Source organism: Pyrgilauda ruficollis, unplaced genomic scaffold (assembly GCF_017590135.1).
Source record: "Pyrgilauda ruficollis isolate IOZ18807 unplaced genomic scaffold, ASM1759013v1 scaffold15, whole genome shotgun sequence".
In the NCBI taxonomy this organism is placed as follows: domain Eukaryota; kingdom Metazoa; phylum Chordata; class Aves; order Passeriformes; family Passeridae; genus Pyrgilauda; species Pyrgilauda ruficollis.
Genome location: NW_024513654.1, coordinates 12,344,835 through 12,364,030, shown reverse-complemented (window position 1 = coordinate 12,364,030; position 19,196 = coordinate 12,344,835). Strand labels below are relative to the sequence as shown.

At 44.5% G+C, this 19,196-nt stretch overlaps 1 protein-coding gene across 2 annotated transcripts in view; it reads left to right on the top strand.

The window, feature by feature from the left end:
- CNNM2 (cyclin and CBS domain divalent metal cation transport mediator 2) overlaps positions 1–19,196 on the top strand; it is a 118,644-nt gene that overhangs the window by 462 nt on the left and 98,986 nt on the right. The window contains exon 2 of one of the 2 annotated variants that reach the window (XM_041461022.1): positions 5–1,189. In XM_041461022.1, coding sequence (XP_041316956.1) covers positions 5–1,189 — 1,185 coding nt within the window. Of the gene's footprint in view, positions 1,190–19,196 lie in introns of both variants that reach the window. The other variant, XM_041461021.1, reaches the window with a different exon arrangement.

The following is a 19,196-nucleotide window of genomic DNA, read 5'->3' as shown; positions in this document are numbered from 1 at the left end:
TCGGCGGGCAGCGGCGGGGCCCCGCAGCGCTGCGGCATCCGCACCTCGGACATCATCATCCTGCCGCACATCGTGCTCAACCGCCGCACCTCGGGCATCATCGAGATCGAGATCAAGCCCCTGCGCAAAACGGAGAAGAGCAAGTCCTACTACCTGTGCACCTCCGTCTCGGCCCCCGCCGCCGCCGCCCTGGGGCCCGGGGCTCCCGGAGGGCTGGCGGGCGCCGAGGGACCGGCGGGACCCCCGCCCTGGGGTGAGACCACTTGGATCTACCATGACGGCGAGGACACCAAGATGATCGTGGGCGAGGAGAAGAAGTTCCTGCTGCCCTTCTGGCTGCAGGTCATCTTCATCTCGCTCCTCCTGTGCCTCTCGGGCATGTTCAGTGGCCTCAACCTGGGCCTGATGGCCCTGGACCCCATGGAACTGCGCATCGTGCAGAACTGTGGCACGGACAAAGAGAAGAACTACGCCAAGCGCATCGAGCCTGTGCGGCGTCAGGGCAACTACCTGCTGTGCTCCCTCCTGCTGGGCAATGTCCTGGTCAACACCACGCTTACCATCCTGCTGGATGACATTGCCGGCTCTGGGCTGGTGGCCGTGGTGGTCTCCACCATCGGTATCGTCATCTTCGGCGAGATCGTGCCGCAGGCTATTTGCTCTCGGCACGGCCTGGCCGTGGGCGCCAACACCATCTTCCTCACCAAGTTTTTCATGATGATGACCTTCCCGGCCTCCTACCCCGTCAGCAAGTTGCTGGACTGTGTCCTGGGCCAGGAGATCGGCACGGTCTATAACCGTGAGAAGTTGTTGGAGATGCTGCGGGTCACCGACCCTTATAACGATCTAGTCAAGGAGGAGCTCAACATTATCCAAGGAGCCCTGGAACTGCGCACCAAGACTGTGGAGGACGTGATGACTCCCCTCCGAGACTGCTTTATGATCGCTGCCGAGGCTGTGCTCGACTTCAACACTATGTCTGAGATCATGGAGAGCGGTTACACCCGCATCCCTGTTTTCGAGGGTGACCGCTCCAACATCGTGGACTTGCTCTTCGTTAAGGACCTGGCTTTTGTGGACCCCGATGACTGCACGCCACTCAAGACCATCACCCGCTTCTACAACCACCCGCTGCACTTTGTCTTCAATGACACCAAGCTCGATGCCATGCTGGAGGAGTTCAAAAAAGGTGGGCCCGTGCCTGTGGTGGGGGTGCAGTGGGGAGGTGCTGCTCGGTGGCGGTCAGCGTCCACCTGCTTGCAGCAAGGGAGCTCAAAAGTGGGGCCTCCTGCTCACACAGGGCTGTGGGAAGGTGCTTTCTGGGCTGTGAGTGACCAGTATTTAGACATTTGCCAGATCTGCTCGTTCCCTGGGCCAGAAAGCTGATCCACGGCTGGGATGTGCCCCCAGCCTTTTTTCCCCCACTGCACTGGGATGTGTGTGTGGGCATAGTGCCAAGCAAGGTTGTTTTCCTTCTTGATTTTTCCACTCATCTGTCCGTTATAGTGAGAACCACTGACGGGAATCCGCGCCCATTCCTTGGCTGTGTCTTCACTGTGCTTTTTCAGCTGGCCTGACTGGGAGGAGTGGGTGGGCTGCTCGGTGCCTTTCAGGCTCAGTGCGCACACGTGCTGAGATAAACAAGGCGTTTTAGCTCCATTCATAGGCTCAGCCAGCCGACCTCAGCTCTCTGCTCGTGTTCCGGTTGCTTTGATTGATGCTTTGATCTTGTAACTCATAAATCATTTCAATGTCTTAAAATATATTACAAAGCACCTGTTAGTGCTGCACTTCAGAGTTACAGCTCTTTTTCCCCAGGCTACCGTGTGCTTCAGGACCACAGGCTCAGTAGGGATGTGACCTTTTCTACCTCTTTGGTGTAACTTGTGTATTAGTTGCATCAGAATAGGATGGAGGCTTTCCGCCTTTCTCTTAATTGTAGGTGGTGCTGACTTGACAAATGCACTTTAATTCTTGCTAGAAGGTCTTGTTTATGAGTTAGGAAAAAATATATTTTTGTTTTCTTTTTAAAATCTGTTCCTCTCTGCAAGCCAAATAATAATTCTCTGTGGCCTGTGCAGGAAGGAGCATTCAAAGTAGCTGTTAAGTGAAATTTCAGACAGTTTGGATGTGTGGACTCCTTTGCTGGAAAAAGAAAGGCTATTTGGAGTGCCATCAGACTCCTGGGTTCATACCCTGGGAGATCTGAGCAAAGTACCATGGAACAGCTCAGTTCCTGGGGGGTGATTTGCTTGAGAGGGGAAATCTAATGGAGAATACGTGAGCTCACCTTTTATTAACTGCATAAATTACCTTGGAAAAAAAACTTTGTGAACTGGTGAATGTTCTTTCCAGATAAGTTTAAATTACAACTTAAGTTTCAGTTGCTGTTTTGTCCACATGCTAAGCTCTCTTGTCATGGCATTGGATCTTCTTCATCCTGTTTAACTCAATTTTGGGGATTTGGAGGGTTACCTCATGTTTATTTCATCTTTGTGTATAGAAGATGAATATACTCCTGCTTTTTACTGACCAGTGCAGTGATGGTTATCTTTATCTCTTTCAGCCTGCATGTAGAGATGGGGAAGTCTTACTTGGTTTTGGAGGTGTTGAAGGAGAGATGAGGGAGGGCCTCTCTTGGCTGTGGTTTCTACACTGCAGCTTGGATGTGTTGAAGGAGAGATGAGGGAGGGTCTCCCTTGGATGTGGTTTCTACACTGCAGGATCTGCAGCTTGCATGTGGGAAACACAATGATGTCACTTAACTGTAGGCTGGTTAAGGTGGATTTTGCTGCATGTGTGAGTAAAGGGTGGTTCTTTTTCCTTTCTGTCCCTGCTGTTCAGACTTCAGATAGCACAATAGGGTTCTTAGCCTGTAGTGAGGCTTGTGGGTGTATTCTAGTTCTGTATGCAGCAATGTGTCTGAAGAAATGCATGTTATGTTGGTGGTTTGTTTCCCTGGTCTGAAAGGATGGAATGCACTCCTGTGTGTTAGCACAGTCATTTTATTTAACAGCTGGGAGAATTAGGTGTGCGCTTTAATCCTGCGAGAGTGGCAAAGCCAAATTCCTCCTTAGAGTTCCTGAAACTGGTGCTTAAAATAGGATTCTTAAAAATTCTCCTGGGTGGCTTGGAAGGTGCAGACTAGAGATCACTTTCCCTGGTAGCCAGTCTCTTGCCTGTGCTAGGAAACCTCCCAGTAGCACAAGTTCAGGATGGCTGTAACATGTGTTCCCTCCTGCCAGTGCTGAGTCCTGGAAAAGTCTCTGTAGTTGGGAATTAATTCAGGCTCATTTGAGCATACTTAAATGTTTACTCCAGAGTCACTATGCTGGTTGGTCTGTATGGGCAAGCCCTGTATTAGGCTCAGCTTTGTCCTAACTAGTTTCTCTTTAAAAAGTGCAGATATAGTGGAAATAAGTGGCTTCCTTTGCGTCCTTTGAAATGAATGTAAATAACTGATAGCTGGCTTGATCTGGCATAGTACAGTGTCTTTTGCAAGAGCTCTTCCAACTTTCTTCTTCAGAGCAACCTTGCCAAATTCCCATGAGAATGTACAAATTAAGGGTGAGAATCAAATTGCGTGTTACTCTCCAAAGCTTACGGTTTTTAATCATTGGCTTCCCATCACATTGATCTTCTGCCGCAGCCAGCTTGCTTCAAAACTCATAGGTGTGTCTTTTTTGATGTCCAGGCCCCTGCTACCCCTGTTGGGTGCAAAAGGCAGTTCATGTGATAGGGCTGCTAGTTAAAACTTTAATTGATTTGAGGAGAGAGGATGTTTGTTTTTTTTTTTTTTCTAATAAGTTTGATAATTAGCTGGGTACACAGGGTTTTGAAACTCATATTTTGGGCAGAAGCAAAACCTTCTTAACGTAAATGTGGAATAGAGGCTTACAAGGAGGAGATTGAAATCCAAACACAGCAGGATATACATCCTTGTACTGTTGCAGAAGATGAAATGGGTAGTTCTGTAGTTGTTCTTGTGCTTAGGCTGAACAGCTGGAGGATTTGGTGGTGGGCCTATTGTTAACATTCTTTGACTACAATTGAAAAATAAGTATCTGTTTCACTTCCATGCTGCCAGGCAAGAAACTTAATTTTGAGAGAGCTTCAGCACATTCCCACCCCCTTGCTGGTCTAATCTCCTAAAGTGTGAATAAACATGATTCCTGAAGCAGTCCACAAACAAACTTCTCCTCTAAAAAGCATGGTTTACTTGCAAATAAATAAATAAATAGCTTTTGAAATAGGTTTGATTTTTCTGTTCTAAAAACAGACCTTAAACTTCTACTACAGCTCTCAAATCCACTTGTTACAGGTTGAGCAGACTGAGTGCTTAACTTCAATTCAGTCATTCAAATTTAATTTAATGCAAGGGAGTCTAAGGTACCTTTTGTACCGGCCTAGGAAAAGACCTGCCTGACTTTGCTCTGAGCAAAGAGGTGTCTCATTTGAAATGAGTTCACTCCCAGCTAATCTAATGTTGGCCATTGCAGTAAAGGGGACTGAGGTGTTACCTGTTCCAGGATTGATTTGTGTCGTGGTTCCTAATCTGCAGCAGGGATTGAATGGGCCACAGAGTCATTTCTGGAAAGAAGCTGGTGAACTGTCTCCACTGATCTTATTTTTCTCATTGACATATGTGTGGACCTGCTTTTTTTTTTTTTTCTCCCTTGTTTTCTGTTCCTTTTTGACAGTCTCTCTAGGTCTCTGCTTAAATGCTCTGTGGCACTTGCTCTTGGTGTTTTTCATAGGCAGATCTCTGCACGTGTGATCCTAAAGCAAAAGCATTCTATTTCTAGCACCATGTTTGCTGGAGCTACAAAAATTCAGCTTGCAAAGCCTCATGTTGTAATACTAATATTTCAAGATTGGCCCACTTTCTGTAAGCCATTCTACAGCTGTGTTCCTGGTGGCCTGGATGGCTTTGGAGGATAGCAGTTTCTCATTTGGAGTCCTCCTTATCTGGGGACTTGGAGTCATAGTTTTGATCTTATTTGTATATGTTTCCACTGTTTTTTTATACTACAGATCAGAGCTTAATAACCTGTTGCAAGGAAGCCACAATAACAGCAGCAGTTCTGAGCTCTCATTTTCTTAATCACATGGCAGCATTGAGAAAACATCTAGATTCCTTATTAAAATAATTGCCAAGTGGACCTAAGAAGGTTTTTTTTCTTTTCCTAAAAACATTGTTAGATTCAGCTTGATGATACTTTCTTCAGGCTCTGTTGGTCTCGCATTGTCTGGTTTTAGTAGCACGTGTGTTTGGTAGTTGATTTAGAGTGGACATTGGGGAGAAAAGTTATCCATTGCTTTTCTAGTTCCTCCTCCCCCTTGAATGAAAACCAAGTCCCAGCAGCCTGAAACATAAACCTCTGACTTTTGAGAGCAGAGAAGAATACCTAGACCTACTTCTCTTTTGAGCACATAGATCCTCTTTTTGGAAACAGGTAGGATAGCAAGTAATTCATAGCCCAGGGATTCAAAGTTCTGCGTTACTATTGTTGGTCTGAGAGTTTTTTTCTGTTATTAGGTCACTTGGTCTGAGGGGCTTTTTTGTTATTAGGTCACTTATCTTTCTGGTGCAGCTCTAATCCAGGTTTGTGGGTGGCTTCTTTCCTGGTTCCTTTCAAGTTTTGTGACCTGCTGAATCTGAGTCCAGTCTTCCCTTGAGTAGCTTTGATTCTGAATGCTCACTTTCTAGTTTATCTAGCAGGTTGTCTGTCTCCTGGGCACTTTTTCTGTGTAACCCTGTGACTGCAGCATTACGAGAAACTGGAAGAAACTACATAAATCCTTTCTGGGATTATGAAAGGCACGTAAAACTTCTTGGAAAACAATATCGTTTTCAAGGCTGCTTAGCTAATAAAAGGCACCTCCTCTGATCCTTTTTGGGAAATTCATATAACAGAGAGAATGTTGAGAAGGTCCAGTGTGGAGACCTTTCTGTGTGAAGAGAGTAGGGGAGTAATAGGTGGGAAGGAATTTGCCACCAAGAAGCAGAAGTCTTAGCATGCTATGCCTGCAGATTTATTCCCTGAACAAAAATTGCATGTGGGGGTGGGGGTTGCCTCGTGACAAACTGTTCCTTGGCTGTCTGACAGCGCAGCACCCGCAGGTACTGCGCTGCCAAGGGCTTTGCTGGCCTTGCAGAGCTCCTGGGGGATGCGTGCCCGTTCCACGGGAGAGCAGCGGATGTGGACTACTGCAGGCAGCCCTCCTGCTGGTGTGCTGGGGAGAGGCTCCAAGGGGAATGCATCAGGGAGCAGCTCCGGTTCTTCCTGGGCTCCCTGCTGGAACGTTTTATAGGGACTGGGAGAAGAGAGGCTACTAGAAGAGCAGCTTTGGTGAGGAGCCTAGCTGTGGAGTCCTGCTGCTGAGAGTAGGAAGAAACATGCGTTTCAGGTGGCTGGCAGGGAGAGGAGTAAGAGAAATAAATGGCTTGAGCAGTAGAGGTTTGAGTTTGATGCCTGTGTTAGATATGGTTCTTTGATTGCTTTTTAACCAGTTGTTCACAATTCTTGTCATTTGACAAACACAAGAAGTTGCCTTTTCCTCCCCTCAGCTGTTTGCTCAGTTAGCAAATGCTTTCCTGTGCTGAAGCTGATGGGAGTGAATTCCACCACAAGTGAACCATGCTCCTATCTGCTTTCTCTGTGTCTGCAGAGGTTATCTGTAGTAGGCACAGATGTAAACTTCAGGTCAGTCTGTGCAGCCGACAGCATTTCACAGCCAGTTTTGGAGCAGGATAGACCAAAGAGGCAGAATATCAACTTCTGAGTGAATTCATTAGTGTAGGAAACTGATCAGGTACTTTAACCGTCACAGTGTCCTTCCAGGTCTGAGATTTTTTTTTTTTTGAGTTTTGTATTTTTTCTCTGCTGACATGAGGTTCTAAGGAGCAGAACATTTTCTCAGTGAACTTCATTTGACTCTGAAGGCATAAGAACAATAACAGTGAATCCTCTGCAATAGGTAATTTCTGACAATGGCTGGGGCTGCTTAGAGAAAATATTAGAAAAGAGCCAATTTATTTTGTTCCCCACGGAAGCTTACTGATGTCATGAGGCTGTGATTCAGGAAGTTCTGGGACTAAAGATACTGTCTTTATTAAATAGCCCTAGATGCTTACTTCTCTCTGTGAGCATGTCTAATCAACAGTGAACCTTTGTCAGCTGTTGCACAGAAACAAACACCAGTAGTGGGTGTCTCCTGTCTGCAGCTGTGTAGTGCTAGTGTGAGAGAGGTGGGTCTAGAAGTACATTTCTGATTGTCAGTTCTGTATGAAGCCGTCCAAAGGTAGGTTTTCTTTTGTCAGGCTATGGTATCACTTTAGCTGGTAATTTAGGAAATGAGGGTGTGAGCCACCTCACACTTCATATGTATTATGAGCCTGAGTCTCCTCCCTGTTTTATTGAAGAAATCATTTTAGTGGGGGGAAATATTGTGGGGGTTATTGGGCTGCTTAAACTTGGAGCATCAATGCCACTAGACTGTGACAAGATCTGCTCATCTTCCCAGTGTTCTCTGGTGTCAGATTTTGTCTTGCTCACTTGGAGGGCACACATCCTGGTGCACAGGAATTAAGACCTGGAGGATCCAAAGTCTCACTGCTTCACCTCCTTTAAATGTTTAATGTCTGCTCAATATTAAGAGCCCTAAGTCAGTCATAGAGCAGCTTAGTCAGGATCAAGTAGGATGAGAATGAAAGCAATGGCCAAGCAGTATTGAGCGAATCTCTAGACCACCAAGCTGTGCTTTTTTCATTAATGCTTAGCAAGGGCTCACTTTTGCATTTGCTTATGTGCCTCTACAGAGCTGTGGTGCAATTGCCAGTCTAGGTAGGCCAATGGCACTTCTACTGCTGAGTCCCTTCCGATTTCACTAATGGAGCTTGTAAAACTAGCCCTCAACACGGAGTACTCTGAACCATACCCTAGTGAGTGCGTCCTGGCACTCTTGTTAATTTGACAAGGTCCTGAATTACAGCCTACCAGCTACAAATAGGAGTGTAAATACTTGATGCTAATGAGCTGCTGCCCACAGCACATGGCTAACAGTCCATACCAGGTGGTTAATCCAGTCTGGCTCCTGCCAAGGTCACTGAGTCATTTCAGGACTATCAAGTGATGGGGTTTTGTTTCACTTTTCACCAATATATAATCATAGAAAACAAGATGCATAAATCTGTCATTAACCTTCTGGAGGACTGCACCTTTTCCCTTGGCTGGGAAATCTGCATGGCCCAATAGTTGGTAGAACAAGCTATTCTGGGAATAAACTAGGGCTAAGTGTGATGATGTACAAAACATGCGTGAGAAGAGCATGTCTCCATTAAACTCTTTCCTTTTTTTTTATCCTCCTTTACTCAGAAGTGTTCTCTTCCCTGTTTATGGCTTTGTCTGTAGTAACTTGCCACTCTGAAGGGTCATAGGTAGGGGCCCTTGGAAATCTTTGAGTCGTTGTTGTCATGTTTTCTGTTAAAATTGCCTGGGAGCCTTCCAGAGTTTTGGTAGACAGTTTTCACTGAAGTGAAGAATGGCTTCCAGGATTTTCCACACTTCCATGCTGTCTATGGGGCATCATATAGGTTGTTTGCCTTTGAGGATTGGGTTGTTGTAGTACACAACCTGTAATGCCAGAGGTGTTTCTTTGTCTGGGTTGGCTGGCATGTTGAAGTTGGGATTCTTACATGGATGTTTTTGGTTATTTTTGTGATTTAAAAACATTTCTCAGACTTGCTCTTCACCTACTGGTGATGATATCTGCTTGGAAGGACTAGTGAAAGAATACTAGAAAAACAACTTGTCTTGTAACCAACTTGTCTTAAAATATCCAAGCCTTACATTAAACAGAAACTTCAAAGCAAAGAAAGCTTGTGTGGTTGGGACTTACTTGTGTTTCTTTATATAGAAGCATTTCACATATGAATTGTTTGGTATAATAATTTTAGTGTTTATGAAACAACGTCCCTGCTCATCAAGGAATCCTATTTTGAAGGACAGAGTAAATGTGGTGCCTGTCATTCTGGGAGCTGAAACCTGATGATTGTGGAGGTCTCAGGAGTTTACAAGTTAACAGGACTTAGCTGCAGTTACTAATTAACCACGCAAGAGCTTTGCTCCAGCCCGAGGCACTGGGGCTGGGACATGCATGCATACATTGAGCACAGAAGATCTGCAGAATTACGTTTTCTGTAATGCTTTCTGTTGGGATTACACCATTCTTGTGCTGGCAGTCCCAAAAGGAGCTGCTCTTCAGATGAGAGTGGTGTGGTAACATTGCTCTCTGCAGGGTGAACCGTGCCCTCAGACTGGGCTCCTGCTTCCTTGAGGTTCTTTGCCACAGCAGGTGTGAATGAAAGTTGGGGTTTTGTTTACAGCAAGTTTTTTTTTAATGGTGATATAATCTCGTATAGGGATGTGACAGAGCCTTTTGTGACAGCTGATCTTTGTGGAGGTGAACAAGGCTATTTTCCTCGTTTGTCCACTGATAATGATGGCAACAAAAATGCTGATTTTGCCTTTGTTGGATACTGTGCTGCCAGCAAATAATTTTAGGAGGGATCTTGCCATTTCTGGTTTTCTTCCAGGACTCCACCTCCAGCTTTCAGAAGATTGTCCTGCCTCCCCTTTGCACTGGGGGGTTCAAAGTGCAGCCTGCAGGACCCCTTTCCATGCAGCAATTGCGTGAGGACAAGGACGATCAGTTGCCTGCTTTTATTGCTTGTGAATTGCTTGTCAGCAATTTCTAGATTCCTACAAATAGGAAGAAAATCTGCCAGTGTGAACTTGTTCTTGATAAAAATTTACAATCTGGCATTAGTAGGTGTGGCTGTGGGTTTTAGGCAAGCTGCAGGCTTAGTTCTTCCTATCTTGACTGGGACATCTTTCCATTGGAAGCAAGAAAGCTCTTACAGTTACAATTCCCATACACAGCAAGTGCAGACAAGGATCTTCAGCTGATATTACTGGGCATCTAGTAAAGAAGCTTCAGTTCAATTTTTTACTCTTTAAAGTAGGCCAGAATTGTGAATTACTCAGTAGCTCTAACTTGAACACCAAGGGACATCACTAAGACTTTGATTCAAGGTGGATAAATTAGTGTGATATATTTTGCTCTGTGAATTTGTCTGGGTTTTTTTTCCCCTGATGTATGACTGAGGTATGTGTACAGATAAAGCTTTTTGGCTTTCTGACTTTCAGCTTTTATTTAAATATCTTGATGCAGTGTATGGGGATTGGGTGAGGCAGAATCTCTCAAAGTACCTTGAAGACTCACTGCTTTAGGTCTTCCTTCCAGTAGAACAGAGGAATAAGAGATGCCTCACTGGAAATTGGGCAGTGGACCTGTGAATAGCTCACCATATGGACTACATGGTTGTAGAGGTTTGGGATTTATACTGTTTTTAGATGTGATCTGGTCTTGTGGTATGCTGGTTCCCTACCCTCATGGGGAATAATTTTATCTTCTTGTTGATGTTCTAATTTGCCTGGAGCCTTTTGGAGTGGTTAGGTTTGAAAACACTAATTTCAAAACAGTGAATTTCAAGAACTTCACACTGCTCACAGGGAGTATTTTTTTTTCCTTCTCTTAGTGTTGAAGAATTGCTTATACTGTGTGGATGGGATTTCTCCTAGAGAAATCAAGATCCCTATCCAAATCATTATCTCTCTTAATACAAATGCTGTACAGTGTACTTCAGGCTCAATGCCAGCTGCTAAAGGTTTGAATGCTCACTGGCAAGAGGAATGGGAGACTGTCTTGTATGCTGTGTAGAGGAAAGCCAGTTTCTGGTGTGTTTGTGTTTTCCTGTGACCCTTACAGGGATCACAGCATGCTTAAAGCTCTGATCCCGTACGATGGACCCAGCCTCTCCATCATAATCGGGACTGACAGTTTTCTAGGTCTTTCTGTTCATTTGACAAAGGCCCAGAGGGGATTTGTGATCACTAGTACAAAGCTGCTTTACCAGTAGTGTGCTAGTTTAATTCAGCTTGTGTTGTGTTGTCTGAAGGCTCCCAAGGAGAACCTGGAAATGGAGAAGTTGCACAGTTCACCCTGTAGGCAGTCGTGGTGGGGGGTGAAGCTTCCCAGCGTGGGAATGCCCTGAGGTTAGAGCTTGAGGAAGGCAGCTGTGGCAGTGAAAAAACTTAATTACCTACTGGATGCAGGCTCCAAGAACTACAGCAATCTGTTGCTTGATGCCAGTCATAGAGTTGAGCCTGTGAATGCTGTGGTAGTGTGTGCAGTCAATGAGCAAGCAAATAAGAGTAGCTTTCTTTTTTTCTGCTTTCTTCAATGCCCTGGGGTTAAGGGTGGGGATGAAGGTTTCCCTGTGCTGTGTGATGCACCGTGGATGGGAATCCCAGTCTCTGCTCCTCCTCTCTGCATGGGAACACTTGCTGTGCATGGGATGAGAGGTCTACCAGGAGAGCTCTGATGTCAATAGCTCTATTCTGTTAATGTGTTTTTTTTCTTTCCAGAGCAGCTGTTTTGAATTTTCCAGTCTTTGCTGTAATCTTTGAACAAGCCTTGTTTTATTATGAGAGAGACACTGCAGAAGCGTGTGGGGTAGAGTGAAGACACGCATACATTTTAGTGTTGAGGACATTCTCATTTCTGATTCCTGGCCTGGAAAGTGGGTTTAAACTTGTTGCTTGCCTGCTGTTTGAAACTGGTCCAGTGCTAAGAGGCTTTAACACATTTCTTCTTTGCAAATCATCAACCTCACATCTTCCAGTAAAGGAAAGAATTTGGGAGTATAGCTTCCAAGAGTAATAGCCTTCTCAGCCCTATGCAATGCACAGGCTCCAACCAAAAAAGTTCCAAGGAAAATATTCAGAAAGGGGGAAGTTGTCTAGCTGTAATTCCTGATGGTTTTGTATTTAAATTATTTGGCTTTTCAGAGAGATCAGTACATGCTTTTTTTTTTTTCCAGACAGACATGCAGCCATCCTGGAACTAGTAACTATGTGGACTGTCTTAAACCGGGCGTGGGTTAGAGAAATTAAAAAAATGTCTCTTACCAAGTTTGTTTTCATGATAATTTGTTGTTTGCCATTGCTCCCACTACCTGATTGATCTCTACCTGGAAACACACTTAAAAGTGTTGGAAGCTGTTTTTATGTACTTTGTTTTCCACTTGAAACACCTCTTGATCAATAGAGTTGTGTGCCTTGAGCAGTGCTTGAAAGGTTTAAGGGAGGATGCTGAGCAAAGAGCCACCATGAAGAAGCTGGTGGGCTTGGGGATTGTAGTGGTGTCTGGGTCTGTTTCCTTTGAAAATCACTGGGACAGCAGTGTCCTGTTTTTAGAGTGATCGTTAGGGAAGGAATGAAATGCTTTCAACTCCAAAGATTCTTTTAAGAAATGAGATTATCTTAACCATCCTGTCCAGTGTTGCAGTTGTAGTTGTGACAAGGAATGAGTGTGTGCTGTGATTAAAGATGTACTCTCACAGCTACAGGCAGCATGTAGTTCCTGGGAGGAAAAACTCTTGCTGAGGTAGTGCTTGTGAACAATTCTCCTAACAAAAGAAATTATCATCTCAGTGTTTTCTGTGACTTTGAGAATGATTGGAGCATTAGAAAAAACCCTCAAGATAAGACCAGATGCAAAAGTTCTTACAAATAGGAACAAACTTGTTTTGGGTTTGTTTTTTGGGTTTTTTTTTTAATCCTTGTAAAACTGAGACTTAATTTTCCTATTCCTGAATTTTTTCCTTCAAAATGGAAAAATGACCCAAGGAAATCAAGGGCATAACTGCTTCAAGTGAGTTGAGAGCTGGGCAAGGATAAAGTGGTGGTTTTATCTTTTGGACTTCCGGCACTGTCCAAAATTGTAGTTGATAGTGATGCCTTCTCCTTGTGCTTCAGTTACTTTGCTGTAGAATGAGGACACATTTTTATCCCTTTCCCTTACAGCAACTGAATTGGTTTAGTGAGAGCCAGTATGTTTCAGCTTGTCTACTGTAATTTAGCTTCTATAAATAGGAGTTTGGTTTAATGTTCATGTAATAGCTTCATTGCATGATGATTGAAACTTTCTTTAGACTGACAGCCCCTCCAGTGATTCAGTTCTTGTTTCTCTTGCCCTGAGTTCCTTGGCTGTCGATGTCTTCAGTGTTCTCATTCTCCTTTTTCAGATCAATGTGTAGTTCTCCTGGCACTATTTGTTGGCAGTGGGTGAGGAAGAATAGAAAGAGACTAGGTGATAAATGAGATGAGGCTATCCACTAGGCAAGTGTGTAGAGACAGTTAAGGTGAATGTCCCATGGTTAGTGCTCTGTTCTGTGCAGCTTTATGGCTACTAAAATTGCTGCTGTAGAGTTAATTGTTGGGTGCTTTCTTACCTCTTACTGATACAAAGTGGTTTGATAGGTTGTTTTTTCTTTACTGTGTCAGAGATGCCATTTATCCTTTTATGCTGTGCTGCTTAACTTTTGTTTTCAGACAGTTTTAAACTAATGTCCAATTTAGGATTAATTATGTATTAAATACTTTCCTGTTTTTCTGGGCTGAAAACCTAGTAGGCAAGTCTTTAAGTGGCAAACCTGTTAGTGCTTAAATTCCCAGAGTTGAGGGACACGCAGGCGACTGTCCTTTTTTCTTGTTGGTGACAAGGTGGTAACCCAAGTATTATTAAATATGTTGGCTCCCTTGTGAACCAGAAAGTTTTGAGCCCTTGATCCTGGTGCCGCTGGAAAGTTGTTCTTGCACCATGGACAGGTCAGGTATACCAGAGGGTAACACTGCACTGTTCCTCACTGCCACCCATTCCAAGGAATCTTCAGCAAGCTGGCTGAGAGGGGTGCAGTGACACAGACCCAAGTCTCTTCTCACTGCTGGTGAATCCTATTCATTTGGGCTTAGTTGGACTCTTCCCTTTTTCCATGTGGGGTGATGTGATGTGGGGAAGGCACAGCCCACCAGGTTTTTTTCAACAATTAAGGGGATGTGCAAGAATTCTCCTTGTGATGGTCCAACCCTGCTCTAGGGTGGTGCAGGCAGCCTCCTCCATATGGCACTCAGTGTGTCCTGCTTTTTCTGAGGGTGTTGGCAGACTGTGCTCTGTCACTGCTCTGGTGGTTGTTCCCTAGGGAGGACCTGACTGTGACACAGAATTGGAAGAACCTGTGTCCTGATGATACCATTGTCACTATGTCTCTTTATGCTTCCTCTAGTGACTGATGTCTGATTAAAGCGTCTGGTAGTGCAGGAGCTTGGTGTTGACTCATAATCCAGGCGCCATGTTTCTGGCATGAAGAGATGTGCTGTGCTTGTGATCAAAATGACCTGGCTCTTTACTGTTTTCATTGACATAGGAGATAGGAACAGGAGGGAGGAGTTGAGGATTTTCCTGCTTATCCCATTCAGAAAATGGATGTGACTGGGACAGTGAAGGCGTAATCCATTTTCTCATCCCTGTCACAGGAGTTTGGCTTGTGCATGGAAGGAGGGGACAGGGATTAATTCATTCTTCCTTTGACTCACTAAATGGAAAGGTAAGTGAATGGTAACCTTCAGTAGAGTGTGAATTCAGAAGTGTCATTGAAAAAGTTGCTACCAAAAGTAACGGAAGTAAATTTCTAGTTTTAGATACAGTTATTTTTCCTTAGTTTTTAATCCCTTTGTGTTGGAACAGGGAGCCAAAGGGAGCTATGGTGGGACTAGGTAGGGCAGCCTTTGCAGGCAAGAAGATGGGAGTGTTGCAACCTTTGAGTTGTTAACCTTTCGAAGTGGCACGGGGTAGATGTCTCATTACCCTCCCTCAACACAGGCACGTTTTATCTGTGACATACCAAGCAAATTGCCTTTTGCCTCAGAGGTGGTGCAGGGCTGTTTAACCTGTTTGGCTTCGAGGCAGTCATTCTGTGGATTCTCTTTATCTGCCCCTGTGAGGGTCAGGAGGCCTGCAGAGGCCACCCTGCTCTTCCAGGTCTGATGTCTGCTCTGCAGGGCCAGCACTCAAGGCTCCTGTGGTGGGTGAGGGCTTTTTTAGTAAGTACTTTCAAAAATAGCAGTAGGTGGTCCCTCCAGGGTCAGGTGAGGGAGCTGCAATGCTTCAGGGACATCTGCAGCCTCAGTTAGACAAACCATGGGCTGCTTTGCCCAAGTGTGATGTTTGAAGATCTAACTAGAAAAAATGAATATTAAATTAGGTTTGCAGTTTGATTTTAAATTTAATGCTAAATTCTGGTAGCCAGTTGTCATCTGTTTTTTTTTTTTATTTCACTATCAGAATAAGCTGTTTTTAACATAAATGACTAACTGCATTAGTGTCAGTCAAAATGTTAACTTCAGCATGAAGAAACAATTGATCTGCTTCATCATAATGCATCTGTGGGTACATGTTTCTTGGTATGTCACATGTCTGTAGCAGGTGGCAATAATACTGAACAAAGCTGTGAGCATTTCTGTTAGCTTTTTTTTCCTCCCAGCTATTGCAGACTGCTGTGAGATGGCTGAGACAAGCCGGTATATAGGGGTGGTTGAGGAGAATCCAGAAGCCCTGGGAAGAGCGGGAAAGTAAGAAAACTGCAATTGTTCAGAGCATGGGAGAAGTTTAAAGCATAAAATACAGAAAATGAAAACTGTCCTTAGGAGTAAAAACCTACTGATGAGAGTAATCATTAAAGTGTCTGACCTCCTCTGCTGTGCTTGTCACAGCTAACACGTTCCTGCCTTGCTGTTTGTGCTCGCCTGTGTTTTTGGCACCTCTCTGTGATCCATTTAATGTTACCAAAACAGGTGCCACATAGACACAAGCAAAAGAGCTTTCTTCTAACTGTTCCACCAAAGGATATGACTCCTTGCTGTAGGGATGGTTCATTTAGCAGAGCAACTAAACTAAAAGTATGGAAATGTTCAGGGTTTCCACTGATAACTCTTCCTTTTGGATGTCTTCTCTGTTATGGACACAACTTTTGACTGTGGGCATTGGTCTATTAGGAATTTACTTGTGCCAACTTTAATGTATGTGATTCTCATAATGCAGGTGACTACTTGTTAGTGGAAGCTGAGCTAGATTTCAACCTGTAGAGGGTTATTGACTTGATCTTTTAATCTGTCAGCTAATTCTTCACTCGTCTTCTCTTTGGATGTTATAGTTTTGAGATGTTTTTGGAAAGAGTACTGGGAAAACTTGCAAACATTTTTCAAACAAAAGATGGTTTGTCTTCATGGCTGGGAGGGTTCATTTGGACACTTGCTCTGAATTTTTTTTTTTTTTTTGTTTGGAAAACTGAAGTTCTTAGAAGTTAGATGGCCTTGGCTTTCTTTGTTCTTTCCTCTGTCTCAGACATCTGTATCTGCTCTCTCACCGAGCTCTTTATCTTACTTGGCTTTTCTGTGGATGCCTGGAGGCCTTGGCTCACATTCTCAAGAGTGTCCACTGGTTCAAGAAGCCATTGCTGCTATCAAATTACCTTGACAGCTGTTGTCCCATTTCATATTTGCCATCCCCTCCCCCTGGCTCCCTTGTGATTTTTGGCAGAAGCTGTGGCTATTGAGCAATAAAACTTGGATCTGAGAATCGTGTTGCTGGTGGGAAAATGAGATGAGAGCATACTAGTTAATGCCTTGCAACTTGACTTCTTGCTGATGTATAATCAGTAGCATCTTTATTTGAAAACAAAACCTACCACTAGCTACTCTGTTTGTGGATTGAGCGGATGGTTCATTTACTCCTCATCTGGAGTTGAGCCATAGGTGCTGGTCTCTTAAAATAGCACACTCTATACCAAGATGTTTATGACCAGACAAGCTCTTGATTTGGAGCCCTTGACAAGTGCTATGCCTAAGGATTGCAGAACTTGGATGTTTGTGTTAATGAAAGTAATCCATAAGGGCACATCATCTCCATCTCAGTTTTGTCGATGATCCTGTGTGAAACCTGGAACAGAACTCCTGTGGTGCTATTTAGTACATATTAGAGATGACCCTCTCTGGTCTTGCTTGGATTTGAATTAATAAAATATGAGTGTAATATTTGTGGGCTGTCCTCTTGTGTGTGTTTGGGACTTTAATTGTCATATTTTAAAATGCAACACACATTTGACAACTGACAGAAATGATGATGATCTTGGGGCCAACCATCATAAGAGAGCTGTTTGTCATCTCTGTAAACCTCTCTTTTCAAGATGTTTTGTGTTTAGGTTGTCAGTTGTTTGAAAAGTTGGCTGATGCATGGCATGCTTTAATCTCTACTGATCATTGTTCTTGTCCCTGTTGGAACATGTTAGCAACTAAATTTTGTGTAACATACTGGCAAAATTAGGAAGGAAGGAAGGAGCAGATCTTAATTGGTAAGATGACTGTCAGAAAACAATTAATGTATCCGGAACACTCAGTTGAGAGGAATGCATACAGCAAAAACATATGAAAAATTCTTTTGCTTGCAATGTGTTTGATTTACTTGCTGATAACATCAGTGTGAAATGTAAAGCTTGTAAAAGGCTGAATCAGACCAGCCTTAGTGCTTGTCTTACAGCTCCTAAATTGCTGTGCCAAAGTAGGAAGACTCAACACTTACTGAAACATGTGCTACCCTGTTTTGTTCGTGTCTGGGGAGAAGGGTACTTTGTGTATGAGTGAAATCCTGAGTTTGGAGTGGCTGTATGTTTGAGGCTGGGGCCTTGGTGCTCCATCACACTCAGAGCCGGTGGATCATGGCACGTGATGTGGTCTCAGCATCTTGCATGCTGTGGAGTCCTCTTGGGCCTGAAGAATGGCTGGGGCTGTAGTGGGTTCACCTGTGAAGCTGGGAGGAAGCTCAGAATGCAAGGGGTCGAAGAAGATGTCCTAGGCTTGGAAGATCACAGTTACATCAATACTCCCTGGAAAAGGAGCAGAAGGTAAAATAGAGAATGGATTACACCTAGATGAAAAAAGCATAAAGCTGTAATGTTTGAGTTGCAGGGTGGGATGCATGGGTTTTCTGTGACGTGGGGAAATAACATTTTACTGACTATCCTTTTTCCCCCCCCGAGCGAAAACAAACATCCATAACGCCTCAGTTTGGTGCAGAACTTGATTTAAGCAGGGTTGTTTTTGTTTGGTTTTTTTTGGTTATTGTTTTTTTTTTAAGGAAAACGGTGGCAGTTTATCCTCCCTTCTCCACATTCCTTGCTATCCTGGCATTTAGCGTAGGTTTAAACAAGGTGCTCCTTGGCCTGATCTCCCCATGGAGATTTCAGAAAGTGCTGGAAGGCTTGAGCTTCCTGCGATCCCTGGCATGTCTTCCTTTACGCAGCTACGGTTATTGTAGCAGTAGGGGACTTGTTAGTTTTCCAAGTGCAGTTCCCAGCCAACGTGTCCGCTCTGCGGTGTAGACTCCTGCATGTTCAGTGTTAAAATAGTTCTATAGCTTTCAGGCATCTTGCATTTCAAATATGGGTGGAGAAGCAAGTGTTGGCCTTTAAGGCAGGGGTTTCAAAGCTTTCTGATATCAAAGGCCATGTTGACAACTTGGCAAGCGCTTGTGGGCCCAAGTGTGTTAGATCTTTAGGATAGGAGCTGGCTTGCTGCAGGCATTGGGAAGGATGTTTTGCATTGTTTAAATGTATTGTCAGGTGTATTATGTCCTTTCTCTGCAGTGTGGCTGCCGAAATGTCTCCTCCTTTTGTGCTAGGCTCAGCTCACTTTCCCAGCAGCCAGGGAAGGGGTTAATTTGCTGTTACAGTTCACTCCAGCTTGTCTCTTGCTGTCCAATGTCTTCTCCCTAAAACTGCTCCTGTGGGGAATCCCATCTCAGGAGCCCTCAGCTGTAGCAGCTCACGTGGTGGCTGGGGAGGGTGGAAGGGAGCGTTTGGGGAAAGCATTCAGCTCGGCTGGCAGGTTACAGGGTGGGAGGCTGCATCTCAGTGTGAGCGCTCTGCAGCCCTCTCCTGGGTGTGGGAAGCAGGTAGGGTCCTGCAAACGTAGGAAGGCAGCTGGTTCTGGCAGGGCAGAGCTTGTCTGTCCTGGTCAGGGTCTCAGAGGTCTTACCAGGTTACTTGCTGCTTGTTGACTGTTTGAAATACCAGCATGTGTCGCTTCCGCTCTGCTCTCGTGCTTTCCAGCCTCGCTGAGCTGCAGCTCTGCCTCCTTGCGTTGGGTGCATTAGCTGCCTTGGTTTGCTGTGAGATTTGAGCATCTCTGGGTGCTAGACAGACTCTCGACCAGTGCTTAATGCACGGTGCTCGCATC